At 32.1% G+C, this 21,712-nt stretch overlaps 2 protein-coding genes across 4 annotated transcripts in view; one reads left to right on the top strand and one right to left on the bottom strand.

Annotated features, from left to right (window-relative positions):
• Window positions 1-21,712, top strand: part of LOC118186940 (SEC14-like protein 2) — a 124,284-nt gene that overhangs the window by 592 nt on the left and 101,980 nt on the right. Inside the window, exon 1 of one of the 2 annotated variants that reach the window (XM_085814544.1) lies at window positions 5,758-5,898. The exons of the other annotated variant lie outside the window; for it this stretch is intronic. The gene's annotated coding sequence lies outside the window, so the exon portion shown is untranslated. Of the gene's footprint in view, window positions 1-5,757; window positions 5,899-21,712 lie in introns of those variants that run through there. 2 annotated transcript variants of the gene reach the window in all.
• Window positions 1-21,712, bottom strand: part of LOC118201854 (retinal-binding protein-like) — a 142,948-nt gene that overhangs the window by 70,669 nt on the left and 50,567 nt on the right. Inside the window, exon 1 of one of the 2 annotated variants that reach the window (XM_085814543.1) lies at window positions 15,628-15,902. The exons of the other annotated variant lie outside the window; for it this stretch is intronic. Within the exon in view, the coding sequence (XP_085670669.1) occupies window positions 15,628-15,679 (52 nt within the window). The 5' untranslated portion in view covers window positions 15,680-15,902. Of the gene's footprint in view, window positions 1-15,627; window positions 15,903-21,712 lie in introns of those variants that run through there. 2 annotated transcript variants of the gene reach the window in all.

Below are 21,712 nucleotides of genomic sequence, written 5' to 3'. Positions count from 1 at the left end.
TCAATTTGGGCAAGACTTGAAAAAAATAACATAGTCTGGGCTGTGACGACGTACTTAGCTGTTATTTTCTTCGACAATGACTTCATTTTTAATTGTTCACACTTTTTTTGCAAATAGACTGGAAAACTAATGCATTCCATGCTTTCTTGTAGGTATTTAATTTGAGCAAAACTTAAAAAAAAAAAAAAAAAAAAAAAAACATAGTCTGGGCTGTGGCGATGTACTTAGCTGTTATTTCTCTTCCACAATGACTTTCAGTTTTAATTGTTCATATGTTTTTAATTAAAAAAATGACCTGAAAACCAATGCATTTCCTGTTTTCTTGTAGATATTCAACTGACTTTTCTTTTAATCTTTAATGTGTTTCTGCCTGTCTTGCTTTAGCCTGCGTCGCCTTGGACGGTAGAGTGTTAGAGAAAGCTAAGTTCTAGTTCGCATTGTACTGTGCTAGTTCGAATATTATTCGAATGTGCTATCCTCGAATAAGATGTTTATGTGTGTCATTCCCCTCTTCTTGAGCGCTCGATATCTGTCTACTCTTTGGGAAATATCCCAGATAATATTTTTGGTAAAATAACTGTCGATAGACAGACAAGTATGACGAATCTCGTTGAACTGCATGAAAACAAGTTTCCGGTCATTCAAAAGAAGATGAGTCTCTTCATTTGCGAAAGTCATTGAAAAAAAGATGTGTCTTTTAACTTGCGAAATAAGCAAACATATGGTAGGCATACGGCCTAATAATTCTAAAACGATAACCACAGTGCTTCTCTGTGAATCAGTTTTTCGTCCAAATCATTTATTTCCTTCTTTGTTGGACTGTAATTTAACTAATGCTCCATTAGCTCAAACATACTGTATACATATTACATATACTGTACGTAAATCATAACTGTATGTATGTTTCTAAAGTTTTTTGGATTTTTCTGAATTGAACGTTTCCCAGAAAGTAAGATTTAAGAAGTTATTTCTGTTTATGCTACTATATATCTTTATAATGTGTTTTCGCATTTTATCTGTATCCCGTTCTTGGTATGATTTATTACTACACGCTAATGTAGTAGTAGTAGTACACCAAAGTGGGAGACTTCCAGATCTGGGCCCTTAACAGAGCTATGAGTCTCCTCCAGAGATGATCCAGGGGGCATAACCTCCCGGTTAACCTACGGCTACAAATATGCACACAATATTGAATCACATGTCAGCGGCGACGGACCATAACCGGTCACCTACAAAGAGAACAGAGTACAGGTCTAGACTATCCAGTGTTGTCCAACGGTAGGTCAACCCTCCCCCCCCCCAAGGACAACCTTTCAATATCTAACCATGTTGCGTCTCCACAACCGAGAGGCAGACAAGACACTACCAGAAGCATGGTGGTAAGGTGGTAAGAATAAGCTTCCTACATCTATGAATAGAACGGTCCATGCGTAAATCTGAACCTAGTACTGAATGATCACTGTAAAGACTGATTATGTACCCTTGGAACCGGTCTATCTAAGTATAGGTCTTAGCCAAGAACGCCTGGTGTTGCTCCTAAGTCGACCAACGTGGATACACATTAATACAATAAGTCGAAAATCTCATTTAGTTGCATTACTGGGTGTTTTCTGAATGACCGCTAGCAATGATTTTCTCGTGAATCGCCAGACATTGTTTATATCATTAATATCATCACTGGTTTTATAATTATGTGACAAAAATTTTGCCTTCATGTCAAAGTTTACATTAAAATATGAACACTTGATGAGCGATTAAATGCATAAATATAATTCATCCAGATGGGCGTGTTCTAATAATTAACACAGAAATAATTCTAACAATTACCACGCTCTCCATATTTTACTCTTTCTAATTACATAATATCGTCGTTAAACTTATTTTATAATAACACTGAATAGCAACAAAACATTCTAATGAGACATCCCAATTAAATTTGATAATGAGTTATGATGTCGTGTATTCTACATTTATTGTATTATCCAATTCTTCATTGCTTAAAAGGAGAAGCTTATCTACTGGGATATGAAGTAACACAAATGTTGTCAAAATGCACTGAAAAATAAAATAACGTACTTAATATTAGTATGATTAAAATAATTGGAAAGAGAAAATAAAGTGCAATATTTTTAATTCGCTATTCTTTATTACCTATAATATTACATTTTTATGCTTTGAGCAGTAAAATGAAGTACCTAAAATACTGTAAATAAATTACCAAATAGAAGGGAAAATTAATCGTGGTTAGTTTTTCGAATCCTAAACTAATTCGATTCTTTGCTTTTTGTGGCTGCGCCATTTGAAAGTTAAACTAGACGACTGTAAGTTAAAGAAACTCTCTTTTATCTCTCAGAAGAATAACACTTTGGACTGTAAGATAATGCTTTATTTATTTTTAAAGCTAAATTTTAAACGGAGTACTCATTTATTGCTACCTTCAATTATCCAGATAATTGCATCATTTCAAATAAACAATGCATTTAAGATGTTGTCTCGATAATTTTATTTCGAATTATATTTTTCTTTTAACAAAACAGAACATGAGGAAATTTTTAAAAGTAATGAAAACAATTTATATCTCTCTTGTTATGCAATTTCTGTCCAATTTTTGCTATCGATATTTTGTTTTTCATATAAAAAATGTTTACCATTTGAATTCGTTTCTATTGTCTAATATTTAATTTACATCTAAAAAAATAATACTCATTTATTGCTACCTTCAATTATCCAGATAATTGCATCATTTCAAATAAACAATGCATTTAAGATGTTGTCTCGATAATTTTATTTCGAATTATATTTTTCTTTTAACAAAACAGAACATGAGGAAATTTTTAAAAGTAATGAAAACAATTTATATCTCTCTTGTTATGCAATTTCTGTCCAATTTTTGCTATCGATATTTTGTTTTTCATATAAAAAATGTTTACCATTTGAATTCGTTTCTATTGTCTAATATTTAATTTACATCTAAAAAAATAATACGTAGTTGAGAAATAATATCTTATCTGATTATCTTGTTATTTGTTTTATAAAATTACCTTAAGATATGACAAGTAATGAACTATGATAAATGACTCAAAAGGTACTGAGTGCAAGAAAACTCATAATAGTACTTGGACTAACTGGATCTCCAACCTATCTGGACATACAAAATATTCTCAGTTTACTCTCAGTGCACTCAGCATACTTTTTTATCTTGTAAGGAGATGACGCTATATTTACTCCTCAGTACTTTCAAAGCTTCCATCAATAGATAATGGAATCATCCTTTTATTTACCATTACTTTATATAATTTTACTTCTTTGTACGAAGTAAAGGAAGAATTGTAATCGCGAAAAATTTCGTCTATCATATTTCAACGAAAATATCCATTTTGACCGCTCTCGAATCCATTTAAATTGTGTTTTTGCGTGACATCTGCACGTATGGACAGAATAAAGGACTCTTTTGTCCAAAACGGATTGTAAAATGGATTTAAAATGGATTCGGAAGAGATTTCTTTTCTTGACTTCTGTATGCACATAAGTACGTACGTATCTCGCAAAACTCAAAAACGAGTAGCCTCAGAACGTTGACATGTAGTTGTGCACCTTCCTTTTTGTTTGCAATCGGTCTATATATATAAGGCACAAACCAACTACAACAAACTTATAATGTCTTAACTGTTTTAGGTGACATGCCAGTTTTCACCAACACCTAAAAAAACCTATTCTGCCTATTTTCATTGAATTTAAACGTTATCTGCCAAAACTTACTTCAATCTTTATGTACAGTAGTGAGCAAATGAAGGGCATCAATTTCAGGCAAATCCATTCAAAAAAAATAGAACAATTAAACAACAATAGACAATACTTATTATTAATAAAATCAAATGAAAAGTAGCCTTTTAGCCCAAAGGGCTATTAATTTCGTTTTGGCATTTTGTGGCGTTTCACTTTTCAAATTGTTGCCACCCAATATTATCGTCCTGTATTATATTTAAAGACATTAAATAATAAAGAATCTTCATAAATGTATTTATGCATCTCGCGTTGTGATAAAACAACGGTACCCAGAGCCATCTAATTTTGAATAACGTACGTCTCCACCTGAATATGGGGATCTGGAAGTACAAATTTGGAATTTGTTTTATTATCCATTTTGTATTTGTAAAGCATTTATGAGTTTTTGATTAAGAAACTTAACGATTTTAAAGCGAGCAATGGCAACACTGTACGAAAAAAAAAACATTTTGAACTCCAGCGTGCGAGACTGTGTATCGGAAATTCTAAAGATATGCTCTTTTAAAATTATTTTGTGATATTGCTCTTTAATTGAATTTTATTATTTAAGTGCGAAGAACATAATATTTAATAAATGAAGGTAACACACAAAATGTTAAAAAAAAAAGAGCCCCTTTGGGCGTAATATAAAATCTGAATATTTTCAGATTTTCTTTCTTTTTTTTTTTGTGCGTATTTTTCAAGTTCATTTCACACTTATAGTACACTTAATTTCACACTTATAGTATTCTTTCACAGTTGTAGCGATCTTGACCACTGAAAGCTCGCTAATGCGCAAGATTCGGAATTCTTGCACCTAGCGCAAGAAAACCCTTTTACGCCAGCGGTAAGGAATTCGACTCGCATGAAACACACCCAATATTCTGTTCGTGAGGCCAAAGTGGTTGTCGCACCGACACGGTCCCTCGCACTGAAATTCTGATTCAGCCTGTACATGTAAAAGCCCGAGCAAAGCCTCTCTAAACATCAAACGCACTCAACACCAGCCAGCAATAAATTAAATTAAGTCCAGGTCACCACTATGGCGTGGGCCGCCATAGTGGTGACCTGGACGTGATTAAGCCCCTCTCCTCTCCCTTTTAAATAAAAATGTGCTATTTTAATCACATTTATCTAAAGCACTACTATGATATCGTTTACTAAATAGGCTGAATAAAATTACTTTTAGTAACAAAATTCTTTAAATAATGAAGCTGTTTTATCAAAATGATCATTTTTCATATTATCTGGAGCGTTTATACTCATATTTTATTCGAGTCATCAGTTTATGCTCCAAAAAGATACTTAACAAGACATTTGCTTGAAGTATATTTTTAATAAGTGAATGTCTAAAGTCGCGATTTAAAGAATATTATTTCTGTTTTGTTCAGATGTGAGTTACTACACAAAAATCAAAATTAAGCATTTTTAAATTTTTGACAGCCTGAACCTAGAAGATTCGCATACACCTTTTAACATGGAATCAATATACACGAAAGATAATTTGCGGAACAGAGGTAATAGTATTTAACTATTCAAAATTATAATTTTCTAAAAATCATAATATTTTACTAATATTTATCCCCACAGTCACCTAAAAACACAACACACACACACACACAAATATTTTTAATATTTTTGATAATAGGGAAAAAAGAACTTGTAGCATACGCCGAACAAGTCTAAAATTTATCGGAAGCTTTTTTTCAATATTTCAAGCTTGTTTTAAACATGCAAAATACTTTGCCACTGGAGATTCCGCAGTCGTTATTATGTCTATCGAAACCTGTCTTTACGAGTCAAGGACTAGAATAATGTAGTTTTAGGTACACAAATAACGGTAGTAATAACCGTGCTAACAGTAGTGATGAAAATTAGCTTTAGTATTCAAAGTAGAAGAGTAATATGCTGATTTCGATGTCAAAGCTTGTTCTGAACTTTTTGACCAACTGACCTTACACTGCCGCTGGCATTTTGAGGCTTTGAGTGAAAGTCAAGCATGCGAATGAGAATTTATTTGTAGCATTTGCTTAGTGTGTGCACCTTTAGATGTGTAGGATATTGAAATTTCGCAAATTTTATTAAAAAAATCTTGTATTTATCTGAGGAATCTTGGAACCTAAGATACTACTGGTAAGAGAAATGTTTATTTTAAATGGAATATTTACTTTTAACATATATAAATACAAATATTTGTTTGTTTACATTTACTACTGGTTAGTTTCAAAATAATAAAATGTAACTTAATTTCATGAATAGCTTAAAGAAGTCATATGAAATAAAAAATAAAGTTAGAATTATGTACATGTTTACAAAGAAAAAATATTATAAATGTATGACATAACTGCGTTGTTTGTTTATGAGTGATAGTCTAATCAGTGCATACGTGAACGAAATATGCGCGTGTTTTAGGGGAATATTATATTTTACGCAGAGCTTATGGTACGCAGGTGTATGTAGTTTTTAGAAAAATGTGTATATACACACTAAATATATGTATACTTCTCGCGAATATAACTTGCATTTTTCGTGTCTAGAAAGCGCGATATAGGATATAGATTAGATTTATATGTAACATTTTTCTGATATGAGTACTTTAACACAAAATCGTATTTTTTCTGAAACAGCGTACCTATTTTTTTTCATATTTCGATTCTACGACTCAAATATTCCAAGTTTTGTAACAATCGCACGAGTAGTTTTTAAAAAGTTAGCTCTCAAAGTTATAGCTCCTAAAGTTAATTCAATTTGGCATCTATTTGTTAATTAATATCTTACTTCTTATTAAACGTATTTGATTTCAATGCAAATAAAATTCGCAGATGTTTTTTTATTTATTTTTTAACTGGTATTTTTTATTATTTTTTCAAAATATTTTGGAATTATAACTTACAAAAGATTTACCATCGCGTTAAAGTAGATGTATTTCTAGGCGAACATGAGTAAAATTAGTTTTTTTTTTTTTTTTTATTCAAAACTGTAGCTTAAAATTTCATTCTTTCGCAAATCGATATTTATTTTTTTATTTCGCAAATCGATATTTACTTCTGAGATTATGTGCTAGTGGTAGATATGAAATATATACATATACGTACAAATACGCGATATATATATATATATATAATACAGTATTGAAGAAATGTTTTATACAATATACCAATAATATTTCCACGCGATATGCTGCTGAAAAAGTAATTAATTACAGACAAAAAAGTAACAAATTTTGAAAACATTCTGTGTGGTTTTAATTCGAAATTTATTGGTTTTTCTCTCTCTCTTCTGGTGCATTTGAGATTCGAGTTTCCGATTTTATATAAATATTATAAATAATATCTTTAATAAATATTTGACGAAATCTTTTTACAGTTTTTGATCCGGAATGGACAAGGAGAACAAAACATATTTTCGGAACATATTAGTCGACTTTTATGAAGCTTTAATTCATTTTCCCCTGATGAGTTCTGAATTGGAGTTTCAATGAAAAGAGATTAATTTTTATTTTCATAATTCTGTATATTTTCGCCTTCGCATTTTTATTTTTCAAGTTTGTTCTCCTACGAATTTTTCCTTTAATTGGATTTGTTTTGATATTGTGTACACGGTTGCAATTATTATATTATAGAGAAATTGCCTTGCTTTTATTCTAATTTAATAATAAATTTAGATGCTTAAAGTTTATATACATATGTAATATATGCTTGGTGATATAAAAGAAATTTAAACATAAAATTAATGTTTGAAGAATTTTAAATTGAAAATTAGGCTTTAAAAAGACTAAATAACTCTAAAAAACTTGAAAATCTTAAATTGAATTCGATCATTGGTCACTTTTAAATATTTAATTTTGCATAAGTATTAGAACAAAATTAAGTGCTGGAAATAAATTTTTAAATATTTAAAACTTGATGCACTGAGTCCAGCACTCCTGTTTTTCTAAGTTTCAGTTTTCAGTTTTTCTAAGTTTTTAATGAATTTTGAAGAAGCTCGACATCTTACAGTAGCTATTCTTAATGTGTCTGAAAGGATTGTGTTTGTGACTCGGGAATTTTTTTATGGATGCATTCTGTAGTTGTATGGATCCTATGGATTCTGCATTAAATAAATATTATTATATTACATTAAAAAATCCAGAGCCAAACACATCATTATAGAGCTTTATGTGAGGTTTTAAATCATCATTTGGGTTCGTTCGGCAGTCCTGTCGTTTGCTAACATATGCAAAGAAACGACTTCATTAAAAGAAAACTTTGAAAATACTGAAACATTATCTACGAGCTTGAAGAGGGTACCTCCTGAGACAAAGCTTGTAAGGACTTTAAATTTTATTAACGTTTATTTTATTTTAAAACTTTGCTATCCTCTATTATTTTCCAGCCAGAGTAAGCGTGAGCAGAATTGCTTATGCTAATGAGGTTGCAAACTGTATAGGTATTTAGGAAGTGGCTTTTAACCAAGAGAAGAGAGAGACTTCTTGCTGCCTTACCACGCGCGTGCCTTAGTCAGTTCATGTCTGCCTTTGGCCAGAACTTAGTTCCTGTTGATATTTGAAGACGTATTGTAGTTTCTGCATTTCGTTCACTACATACGTAGTGTCAAAAGGCCAATCCTCGCGTTACTAGTTCTCCGTAAAGCATTTAATTTTAGTTAGTTAGGTTAGTTTACTGATGATTTACTTCTTATTTTCTACGTTTTAGACCATAAGTGCTGGTCACTGTATCCCGAAGTGCGGGAATGGTTGTTCGCTGTGAGAAATAAAGGGTAAAGTTAACCCTTCTTAATGGTATTGTTTGTCCTACACACACACACGAGCATAGGTTGAGTAAACTCCCTGTTCCTACTCAGGACTCTGGTCATGTTTCCAAAGGCTATTAGAAGGGACAGAAGTCCTGACAGTGGCCAGGGTAAAGTTAAGCCTTCTTAATGGTATTGTTTGTCCTACACACACACACGAGCATAGGTTGAGTAAACTCCCTGTTACTACTCAGGACTCTGGTCATGTTTCCAAAGGCTATTAGAAGGGACAGAAGTCCTGACAGTGGCCAGGGTAAAGTTAAGCCTTCTTAATGGTATTGTTTGTCCTACACACACACACGAGCATAGGTTGAGTAAACTCCCTGTTACTACTCAGGACTCTGGTCATGTTTCCAAAGGCTATTAGAAGGGACAGAAGTCCTGACAGTGGCCAGGGTAAAGTTAAGCCTTCTTAATGGTATTGTTTGTCCTACACGCACACACGAGCATAGGTTGAGTAAACTCCCTGTTACTACTCAGGACTCTGGTCATGTTTCCAAAGGCTATTAGAAGGGACAGAAGTCCTGACAGTGGCCAGGGTAAAGTTAAGCCTTCTTAATGGTATTGTTTGTCCTACACACACACACGAGCATAGGTTGAGTAAACTCCCTGTTACTACTCAGGACTCTGGTCATGTTTCCAAAGGCTATTAGAAGGGACAGAAGTCCTGACAGTGGCCAGGGTAAAGTTAAGCCTTCTTAATGGTATTGTTTGTCCTACACACACACACGAGCATAGGTTGAGTAAACTCCCTGTTACTACTCAGGACTCTGGTCATGTTTCCAAAGGCTATTAGAAGGGACAGAAGTCCTGACAGTGGCCAGGGTAAAGTTAAGCCTTCTTAATGGTATTGTTTGTCCTACACGCACACACGAGCATAGGTTGAGTAAACTCCCTGTTACTACTCAGGACTCTGGTCATGTTTCCAAAGGCTATTAGAAGGGACAGAAGTCCTGACAGTGGCCAGGGTAAAGTTAAGCCTTCTTAATGGTATTGTTTGTCCTACACACACACACGAGCATAGGTTGAGTAAACTCCCTGTTACTACTCAGGACTCTGGTCATGTTTCCAAAGGCTATTAGAAGGGACAGAAGTCCTGACAGTGGCCAGGGTAAAGTTAAGCCTTCTTAATGGTATTGTTTGTCCTACACGCACACACGAGCATAGGTTGAGTAAACTCCCTGTTACTACTCAGGACTCTGGTCATGTTTCCAAAGGCTATTAGAAGGGACAGAAGTCCTGACAGTGGCCAGGGTAAAGTTAAGCCTTCTTAATGGTATTGTTTGTCCTACACGCACACACGAGCATAGGTTGAGTAAACTCCCTGTTACTACTCAGGACTCTGGTCATGTTTCCAAAGGCTATTAGAAGGGACAGAAGTCCTGACAGTGGCGCCCGAGCTAGAAGGTGGTGAATGATTATTCTTCACCATCAAGATTTGGCGAAGGGGTCCTCTGATCTCCAGTTTCCCTTTAAAAAGGGGAGTATATAAGGTATTTCTCCCGCCTTCTTAGCCTGCCTTTGTAGTGTAGTGGTCAGCACTCTCGACGCGAATTCGTGAGGTCCGTGGTTCGAATCCCGGCGAAGGCGTTGCTCAATTTTGCACATCTTCTGCTTCTAAAGAAACCTAATGTCTCGACAAACTTAAAGTCTGTCATTCACTTGGGATATATGCATATCGAGAATGATAGTTTATCTCGATTCGACACTAAGCATTATACAAGTTTATCATTGGTGACAGTTCTTATATTCCCTATAATTCCGTATCTTAACTCAGAATAACTTAGATCAAACTCAGAATACGTACTGTAATGCCAAAAATTGAGTTACTTTACGCTATATAAGTTTTACTAACTGCACAAGATGTTCTAGCCTTTTGCAGCTATTTTATCATATATTTAAAAAACAAAATGTTGAACAATGGAAAAAAGCAAAATTAAGACATTCACATGATAGTAAAATTGCACCGTATTTTGTTTATCAGTTAGTTTTGCTTTGTTCTAACTTTAATTTATAGGAATTCAAATCACCGGGTTCTTTTTATAAAGTCGTCTGCACATACTTTACCTCCCGCTAACCTATATACAGTAGAGAGGGAGGTAATGTTTTCGGTCCAAAAATTCGATAGTGAGTTTTCAGTGAGTAACCACAATCCGTTTGTACTGTTTTTACAGTGATGTCTGTCTAAGTGTCTATCTGTCTGTGTGTATGTGTGACATTTTTTTTTGTCCACGATAACTCTTATGTTAAACTTCCAAAAATTTATGTTTTCCGTATTTAAGCTTTCTGCATTCATATGAAGACTTGGTTAAATTTTGTGTGGAATCTGACAACCAGAAATGGTACTTTGCTTGAATCCCATAACAGTTTTTAATGAAAAACAATATTAAAATATAATGCAAAATATTTGAGGTTTTCGTATTTAAAGTTTTTATATCAACGGTAACAATGTATTGGATTTTGGCCAAAACTAAAATGTTTTGTACTTGAAACTATGATTTGCTTTCCATGAAAAATACATTATGATATAAACCTAAATTTCTCAGATTTGCTATTTCAAAGTTATTCATGCGCATACGATGGCTATGCAATCATGATTAAGAACAGAATAATAGATTTTGACAGCAATGATAAACTGGAAATGGTCTTTACTTGGAACCCTTGACAGATTTTCATTAGACAATATAGAATCAGTATAAAAAAAGTGAAATCTAAAATACAAGCACATATTTCTATTATTAGTTCAAAGGGGCTTAGTACTTGAAGGACTATTATATTCGTTTTGCGATTTTGCGTTGAAAATTTTAAAAGGCTGTATCACTTTTCAAATCGTTGCCACCTAATGTTAGAGTCCTGCATTATATTTGAAGAAATTAAATAATAAAAAATCTGCATAAATGTATGTATATTTCTCGCATTGAGATAAAACTATGGTATCTAGAGCTATCCAATTTTGAATGACGTAATACTACTGCGAATATGGGCATCTGGAAGCCAAAATTTGAGAATTGGAATTTGTTTATTTTAGCCATTAAATAACCATATGTGGGATGGCATCGTTCATTATAATCGGATGACGCGACAAGCTGTGAGAATAAATCTTTTACTTTTCCGATGATAGAAGTCAGACGATTCCGCCATTAAGACGATGATGCGACTGAAAGATGTTTACATGCAAAAGACGGTCGATTCTCTTCATCTGTAAATATCATCTATGTAAATTTATCCTTCTACACATCTAATCATTTTGTAGTTTGTAGCAAATATTCATGTTTCCATTAAATATTCAAGTTATTTGTAAATTGGACTAGTTTTTAGCCCCTAGACAGCCACAAAAGAAGTAAGTTTACAGACATCATATTCCTAGACAGTAAGGACCGAGCCTACACATATAAATGTTTAAAATTTTAATGAATCAAATGTCCTTAATTCTGATTTTTAATGCACAGATATACAATTAAAGCAATTATTACAAATTTAAGTCTGTTTTTACTAATTACTACACATAGAAAATTATCTTTAAAAATTTTTCAGTAATTTAAATCAGAAATGGTATATTAATCCAGCTCTAGGAAAATTGCTGACGATTTGAAATTTCCTGCATACAGTTTCTAGCAATTTATAACTTGTTTTAAACATAATTCATATTTAGATAACCCTGACGATACTTTCTAATACAAGAATACAAGAGCCCAAAACTTAAGCGAGCATCGTTTAATGTTAGAAAAGAAGGCAAATTAGAGATTAAGGAAAGGGGTTATAACAGTACTTATTTTTAGGAAAACAGAAAACGATTATTAAGCGCAAGAAATCGCGTGCTAAAGTGCAACGAAGTTCTGCAAAAAGAACTCTTAAGGTACTGAAAATGAGCATTTGAGACGTCAGCCAAGCAGTCTTACTGTTTCAGCTCTTAAAGGTTTGCTCCCTGATCTGTTTTTCATTTTGTAATTCTCCTTTCTCGTAATGGTAATGGGAACAGTGATATGTTCTTGATAACCAATGGCGGGGACATGATTGAACACTGGTAATTTATCCACAGTTCCCGGCGAAGTCCCCTGGAATCATACCAATAGTACAATTGGATTTTTAGAGATTTCCTTCAAGGTGTGAGTTAGTTAAAACGTTTTCCACAAAAGTGCGCGCTCTCCTTAAAGAAAATAGGCCTCAAATTCTTTTGCATGATAAATTTTCTCTCCATCACCTTCTACATAATATTTAAATTAATCTTGTTCTAAAATATTATTTTCAGCATAATACGAAAAGTACACTGCGAAAAAAAAGGGGGGGGGGACATTTCTATATCTTAATTTCTACTGGGCCGATAGACGAAATTCAAATTGAGTTTTTCATGTCTCAAAAGCGCAATATTACAGGGTGGGGCAGTTCTATATCTCCCGTTCTACTGGGTCGATTGACGAAATTGAACTTGCGTTTTTCATGTCTCCAAAGCGCGACTTAGGATATGTATTAAATTTATATACAGCATTGTTCTAATATATGAGTTTTGACACAAGATCGGACTTTTTATAAAATAACATGCCAATTTTTTTTCATATTTCAATTCTACGACTCAACTTATGCCGCACTGCCATGTTTTGTAAAAATCGCTCGAGTAGATGTTAAAACATTGGCTCTCAAAATTTTAGCTTCTCAATGTTAATTGAATTTGATATTGTTTTACACATAACAAATTCAACTTACACATAACAATATCAAATTCAACTTACATATAACAATATAAAATTCAACTTACACATAACAATATCAAATTCAACTTACACATAACAATATCAAATTCAACTTACACATAACAATATCAAATTCAACTTACACATAACAATATCAAATTCAACTTACACATAACAATATCAAATTCAACTTACACATAACAATATCAAATTCAACTTACACATAACAATATCAAATTCAACTTACACATAACAATATCAAATTCAACTTACACATAACAATATCAATTTACATTGTTAATATCTCTTTTTTATTAAACTTATTTGATTCTTACTTTCACATTTCGAAATTTAGATTCATTCCAAATAAAATTCCCCCATTTTTTTATGATTTATCTTTAAAATATTTATTTTTAAATAATTTTTATAAATTTTTCGAAAAGAACTTTGAATTATAACTTATACAATTTTTGCCATCATCTTAAAGTAGAAGTATATCTAAGTAGTATACCTAGAAGAAATTAGAGTTTTTATTCAAAATTTCCTAAGATATACGTGAATTTAAATTTTGGCGGGTTTTGAAATCTGGCATATTTATTCTAAGCGATAATAACGAAAATGTGGTTTACGTACTCTGTTAAAATTATTTGTAAGTATGAACGATAATTTTTGTCTGCTTGTGGACAATGAAGAAAAAAGGAAGGAAAGTGTTGCTGTAAATTAAGAAGTCCGTCAAGTGAATTTTCTTGGCGCAAACTGAAAAAAAAAATCATCAAGATAAATTTTTAAATTTTTCCATAAATTGCTCACCAAAAATTACAAAATTTAATATCTAGGCATAATTTGAGCCGTAGAACTGAAATATGGAAAAAAAATTGAGTTTACGTTATTTCAGAAAAAGTCCAATTTTTGTGTCAAATTACCTATGTTAGAACAAAGCTATATATAAATCTAATATAAATCCTAAGTCGTTCTTTCTAGATATTTAAAACGCAGTTTGAATTTCGTCAATTGGCCCAGTAGAATGGATTTTTTTTTTCTCAGTGTACATATGATTTAACTAAAAATATTTTTTTCTGTCCTCCTTTCCTCTCTAATAGATCATTTGTAATCGGAATTATTTTAAATTAAAAATATTTTCATACCAATTAATTGTGGAAATTTTCGAATGTATTAAATGAAATAAAAGAAGAGCTGTAAATGAATACATGCGGAATTTGCTTTCTAATGGAAACGCTTGCTATTTAAAAATGAAATAAAAATTTTGTAAATATTCTCAGATTTTCCTTCTGCATGTAAAATAATTAGTTTATATATGTATGTATGCATTGTATGTATGTAAAACAAAATAACAAGCTAATTAAATACAGTTTGTAGAAAATATTATTTCTGAGAAAGTAAAAACCATTAAACTGTTATTAAATATCCTGCTCTTTTTTCAGTTGTTGAAACTAATTTAGTGTTAGTATTTTATTTAATTACATGAGCTGGTACTTAAAGAGCAAAAAGTTTCTTTTGGCAAAAGTAAAAAGAAGTTATGAGGAGAAAATTAACAAGAATCTCAATTGGACATAGTTTAAAAATTAGACCCCTTGTAAGAAACAAAATTATATATTTCTTGGGCGCTCTTGTAAGATATATAAGTCATAGTGAAACTAAAAATTACATTTTTTAATAAAATGTGAAGCACATAAAAATTATAGCGTCTTTTAAACTTCAGACCAGATAAGAAAATTTATGAAAACTCTTCTAATGAGCAGACCAAAAATATTCTCATTTTTCTCCGCTTGTAGAGACATTAGGTATTTTTTGGAAGCAAGAGAGATTGAAAAATTAGCAAAACTTTCGCCGGGAATCGAACCACAGACCTCTGAAATATGCACCCAGCGTGCAGATCACCACACCAAGAAGGCTTGCTAGGAAGAAGTATCTTATACGCTATGAATAATAATTTACTTCAGCATTTTTTTTCTTTAAAAAAAATCAACTAAAACTTCAGCTTCAAAAGATTTCTTAATTGGTTTTCGTCTATTAAAGTTTAGATCGGTAATCTTTCGTGCTGATCATCGATTTTCTTCAGAACTCTATGCATGGATGAACAGAAGTTTTAACGAAAGTTATTAAAATAAAATATAAATCAGTTTAATTATGTAAGCAAAAATTTATAAATATTACATCAATGATTAAATCCTCTGTTAAGCAGTAGATAATTAGATATAATTCTGTCCCACAGAAAAATGTATTACTCAGAATTACTAATTTGTCGAGTTACATTCAAGATAACTCTTTTAGAATCTTATTTTAAACATATAAATCATTTTTAATAATGTAGTTAACGTAAAATAAAATAATGAAGTATAAAAAATGGAAATGAGACACATACTAAAACTAGCTCGGAATTCTTTCATCAGAGATTTAGCAGTTTGAGGAGCCATAGTTGTTCTGAGGAAGAAGCGGTTCAAATGCCAAGTACGTACGTGCACTATTGATAGCTATAAGCGAGAAGAATATCAAAGTTGATTCACAATCCAAACAGGTAACAATGTATGAGCCAGAGTTCCCCAAATATTAAACTTCTTAATGATTCCACTGCTTTAAGTTTTATTAGGTACTATTAAGTTGTACTCGTGACTCTGGATTGGGTGGAAATTTTCCTCTTGCAAAATACTTTGAGTTATCGATTCAGTTGTAAGATCAGCGTCCGGTCTGTTCAATTGTTCTCGTAATGGCCCATACTTGAGCTAATTGCTCTTCTGTCAAACTCATGTGACCACCGACCTTGCAATCACGTGAGATTTCTAGTATGATTATTTAATATTAAGCACCGATGCAACGTGATAGGCAACCCAAGGATGTCCAATTTTGCTCTATGTCATCATCTAAACATTCTTACTAATATTATTATGAAGGCAATTTGGAATAAACTCTGAAGAAATCCCATGACTTCTGGTCATCCTTGTCATCTGATTTTTTTTTCTCCAATTGTTTCTTCAAAAGTTCACTCGCAGTCACAAAGACGCAATTTCTCTGAACAAATCGCAAGGTAGAGAACAGGTACCACTTTTCTGAATAATAAACAACACGTAATCTTCAGTTTTCTGGAAATGGCAGTTTGGTTTACCAATCACAAAACAGACGAGTTACATCATTTAGAATCTCGTTTCGAGTAGTACGAATTATAAGATAATTATTTAACTAATCTTAAACAGAAAACACGCATTGCACGATTAATGTTTTCTTTGGAATCCCTTCATCATCCTTTTATAGGATAAGCTAAGATAAGGTTTAGGATAAAATACTCTTCTACGTTAGAATAATCTGAACAAATCGTCTTACGTACGCAAAACGTGGATAATAATCATAAAAGTACAACGCAAGTGTTAATTTAGTATAAAATACAAAAAAGTAAATATTACTAACATATAACTTCAGTCTTATCGCTGCTGCAGTCAGAACAATGTGTTACTTGATAAAAGTAACTGCCGCAAACTTTAACGTTATACTTATTTTTGTATTGCGTTTATATCCCTAATAAAATAAACACTAGTTTGCTGATATTATTTGCTGATGTAACGATAATATGTAATTTGTTATGACAGTGTAGTTTAATTTATATTCTGTTTAGATTTACGTTTAAATTAAATAACTTATTTTAAAAAGTAGATCGAGCTTTTAAAGATACATTTTGTCCCTAATAAAATAAACACTAGTTTGCTGACATAACGATAATATGTAATTTGTTATTGACAGTGTAGTTTAATTTATATTCTGTTTAGGTTTACGTCTAAATTAAATAACTTATTTTATAAAGTAGATTGAGCTTTTAAAGATAAATTTTGTCGCTAATAAAATAAACATTAGTTTGCTGTTATTGTTTGCTGACATAACAGTAATATGTAATTTGTTATGACAGTGTAGTTTGATTTATATTCTGTTTAGATTTACGTCTAAATTAAATAACTTATTTTATAAAATAGATCGAGCTTTTAAAGATACATTTTGTCCCTAAAAAAATAAACACTATTTTGCTGACATAACAATAATATGTAATTTGTTATGACAGTGTTATTTAATTTATATTCTGTTTAGACTTACGTTTAAATTAAATAACTTATTTTAAAAAGTAGATCGAGCTTTAAAAGATACATTTTGTCCCTAATAAAATAAACACTAGTTTGCTGACATAACAATAATATGTAATTTGTTATGACAGTGCAGTTTAATTGATATTCTGTTTAGATTTACGTCTAAATGAAATAACTTTTTTTATAAAATAGATCGAGCTTTTAAAGGTACATTTTGTTTAACTTCATAATTACAAGTTTATTCACTATATCTTGCAATCAGAAATGACTTTTCTCAGGAGATGCAAGAAAAAATTATTATAAATAACAGTTTTCAAAACATGAATGCGTGTCTATACAATGTTGATGATTTGGTTCCAATTAATGTACCCTACGAAACAAAATGGGACTGTTCTATATCTCCCGTTCTACTGGGTCGATTGATGAAATTCAACTTGCGTTTTCCATGTCTCGAAAACGTGATTTTAGGATATGTATTAGATTTACATATAGCATTGTTCTAATATAGGTATTTTGACACAAAATCGGACTTTTTCTGAAATAACATACCAATTGTTTTCCATATTCCGGTTCTACGACTCAAATTGCGCCAAACTACCAAGTTTTGTAAAAATCGCACGAGTAGTTTTTAAAAAATTAACTCTCAAAATTTCAGCTCCTCAATCTTAATTGAGTTTGGTATATATTTATTAATCTCTCTTTTTTTTATTAAACTTACTTAATTCTTCCTTTCAAATTTCGAAATTTAGGTTCATTCCAAATAAAGTTCACCCATTTTTTATGATTTATTTTAAAAATTTGTATTTTTTAATATTTTTCATAAATATTTCAAAAACCCTTTTGAATTATAATCTATTTCGCTTTCCAGCAATCATAATAGAAATCGTTGATTTTATCTATAACAGTTCTTTTTGATGCTTGAATGTCGAACGCATCCTCCGGCATTACCCATAGCAGTCTCTTTGGCCAACATGTCGGTCCTCTCATTGCCCATAATACCAATATGGGCTTTTACATGCATCATTCACTTCATGTATTTTCTCAACTTTAACAAGGAGATCTTTTATATACGAGACCAAAATATTGGTGTTATCAACATCTGTTAGTGCTTCCAAACCAGATAATGAGTCTGTATAAATATTAATATACATAAGTTATTTAGTTTCTCCCCACTTTCCATATGCCTCAATGGTGCAAATGGAAGCACACTCGGCGCGTATTTGGGAGGTTCAGGTTCGAGTCCCGGCGAAGGCATTGCTCATTTTTTCATATCTCCTGCTTTAAAGTAACCTAATGACTCTACAAGCTTCATGAGTGCTTGTCATTACAAAATTATTTGCGAATTAATCCGACAGCAACACATGAGAGAAATAGATAATTACTAGAAAGAATATGTCGTCCAATGAAAAACGTTAATCTTTATTATGTTCTAGATGATAAAACTATTTCTGTATAATTCTTAATTTGACTTAAGACACTTATGCAGACAACAGGGAATAAATTTTCTGCAAAACTTCACGATTTCTTCGCCGCGAATCGTCGTCAAGTCTTCATATTATGAAACTGATGCGGTGATAATTATCCTACAATTACAAGCAAATTGTATATTAATTCTTTATATTTCAACTTTACGCTTCATTACTTCGGATTTAAGGAAATCTACACTCAAACAATCGGAATTGGTGACGAATTAGTGTCTTCTAATTTGTATCTTTTATTTATTGGGAGCCACTATAAAGACGCCCATTCTGGGAGCGGGATTTCTTGAATGATTTACTGCGCATTTGCCGTGAATCGAACTCAGGTCTTCAGACTCAAATATGCTAACCACTACATCTCAAGAGCACATGAGAAGAATTTCTCTATTCCGTACATAATCTGTGAATTATCATTTGTATCTTGGTTGTTAAGATAGCAGAGACATTAGGATTTTTTGAAGCAGGCAAGATGAAAAATTAGCAAACGCCTTCGCCGGGAATCGAACCGCGGAACTCTGGAATACGCGCCCAGCGTGCAGAGCAACACACCACGAAGGCATGCCAAGAAGGCGGGAGAAATACTTTATATACTCCCCCTTTTAAAGGGCGACTGGGGTTTTAGGGGACCCAACCGCCAAATCCTGGGTGAGAAGAATCATCAAAAACACTTTTTAGTTCGGGCGCCACTTGTAGAGATATTAAGATTTTTCGAAATCAGGCAAGATGAAAAATGAGCAAATGCCTTAGCTGGGAATCAAACCGCGAACCTCTGGAATACGCGCCCAGTTTGCAGACCACCACACCACGAAGGCATGCCAAGAAGGCGGGAGAAATGCCTTATAAGGTTACATAGAATATTTAGTTACATTGACAGAAGGCATGCTATTGAGAAATAAGAAACTGTTACTTATCAGCTTCAGGATCCACCTATGCAAGTTATGGATGCTTATGATTATATAAATAAGACAAATATTAAACACCATAGTCACAGCAGACTATATCCAAATAAAACAATGGAAGTCATGCTAGACAGATTTCCCATTCTATATATGCAGCATTCACAAACGTTGATTAAATTTTGTTAAATTATATTAGCGAGACTTAAGGTATCAAAAATAAAGCTAATGCCATATTAATTTTTCTGTGGTGGAAGGAAATAATAAAAGAATGTCCGTAGCCTTCAATATTTCAAATTATTTACATTTTATTATCATTAATTTAATTTTTAAAGGAGTTATACGTTACCTTTTCAGCTTACATACTTTGGAGTAAATTATTTCTCTGCATTTTAGGCCAAAAGGGTGTTAGACCCAATAGGATATTAATCTCAAAACGGCATTTGGGTCGTTTCACTTTCTGCGTTGGCTTACTTTTCAAACTGTTGCCACCAAATATTATCGGCACGTATTATATTTTAAGAAACTAAATAATGAAGAATCTGCATGAATGTTTCTCACATTGTGAAAAAACAACGGTACCTAGATCCATCAAATTTTGAATAACATAGTCCTGCAACAGAACATGGGCACAAGAAAGCCCGAATTAATAATTTCGAATTGGTTTTATTATCTCTTTAAAATTTTATAAACCTTAAATAATTTTTGAATAACAAACTCGACGATTTTAAAGCGAGAATGGCAACACTGTACAGAAAAAACATTTTGATCTTCAGCGTGCGAGATCGGAAATTCTAAAGATTTGCTGCTTTACTATTTTAAAATATTTTGTGATGTTGTTGTTGAATTGAATTTTATGTGATTTAAGAGCTAAAAACATCTAAAAAGATGATATTTAATAAATAAAGGTAACATGCAAAACGTTAAAAAAACGCTCTTTTTGGCTCATTACAAAATCTGACACCTTTCAGATCTTTTTTTTAAACTTAAATCACTGCATTATAAATATAAATAAATAATTAAATCTCAAATTCACAAAGCGAAAAAATATAAAACGATTTAAAAAAAAATTTAAAAGCCCCCTTCCTCCAAATGTAAATTTTACTCAGATATCATGTGCTCAAAAGACTAACAATTTTATCTAAATTTCTCGATCACAAAAGAGTATTTCCTTCACTCTTCGCATGTATCATTCAGGAACACAAACTTAAAACCTGTGTAATCATAATTTCCGAGTTTTTTTAATAATATTTTCAGGATGATTGTCGCACTTTGTAAAGAAGTTATGATATAACTTTAAAATTTCTGCATCTGTTGGTTTGATTTTCAAGCCGTTGTGTAAGGTGCTATTCCACACAAACCAGGGTGCATTTGTAATTATTCGAATTGCCTCGTTTTGAATTTTTGTGCGGTGAGTTCTCGCAGTAGCAGCCCAAGATTGGAGATGCGTAAAGAAGAATGGAACGTATTGCCTGAACATAAATTACTCTTTTTGTTGCTAGACTAAGTTTAGAATTTTTTCCCTATGAGCGCATAAATGCTTTCTATTGCTTGATTAGCTTTTTTGCATGTATTTTCAACGAGATCTTTGAATGTGAGTCTTTGGTCGAGATAAACTCCTAAATACTTGATGCATTTTTCATTGGGAATAAGGATGTTATTGATGATAATACTATTGAGATGTTGTCTAGGGTTCTTTTGAAAATAAATTGTAGTTGAATTGCTTTCATTAATTTTAATTTTCCATTCACTGAACCATAGGAACATATAATCTATTGCATTTTGTAAGTTTTGAACAGCTCTTTGAGAGTTGAAGTTGATGGATTTGCTGAGAATGGCAGTGTCGCCTGCACAGTTTAAATAGATGAAGAATAATATATATATGTTAATGGCAATGTATGAAACGCAGGCTCGAGAGCCACAAGCTGTTCTCGCATGAAGAATGTGATTAATTTATGTTTAAAAAGTTAGAATACGTTTTCTCCTCTTGTTTGCAAGTCGCCTTTTTG

Source organism: Stegodyphus dumicola, chromosome 4, assembly GCF_044657685.1.
Source record: "Stegodyphus dumicola isolate Sdum_Otavi_A_Nest chromosome 4, ASM4465768v1".
NCBI classification, from domain to species: Eukaryota; Metazoa; Arthropoda; class Arachnida; order Araneae; family Eresidae; genus Stegodyphus; species Stegodyphus dumicola.
This window is presented reverse-complemented; position numbering and strand designations above follow the sequence as displayed.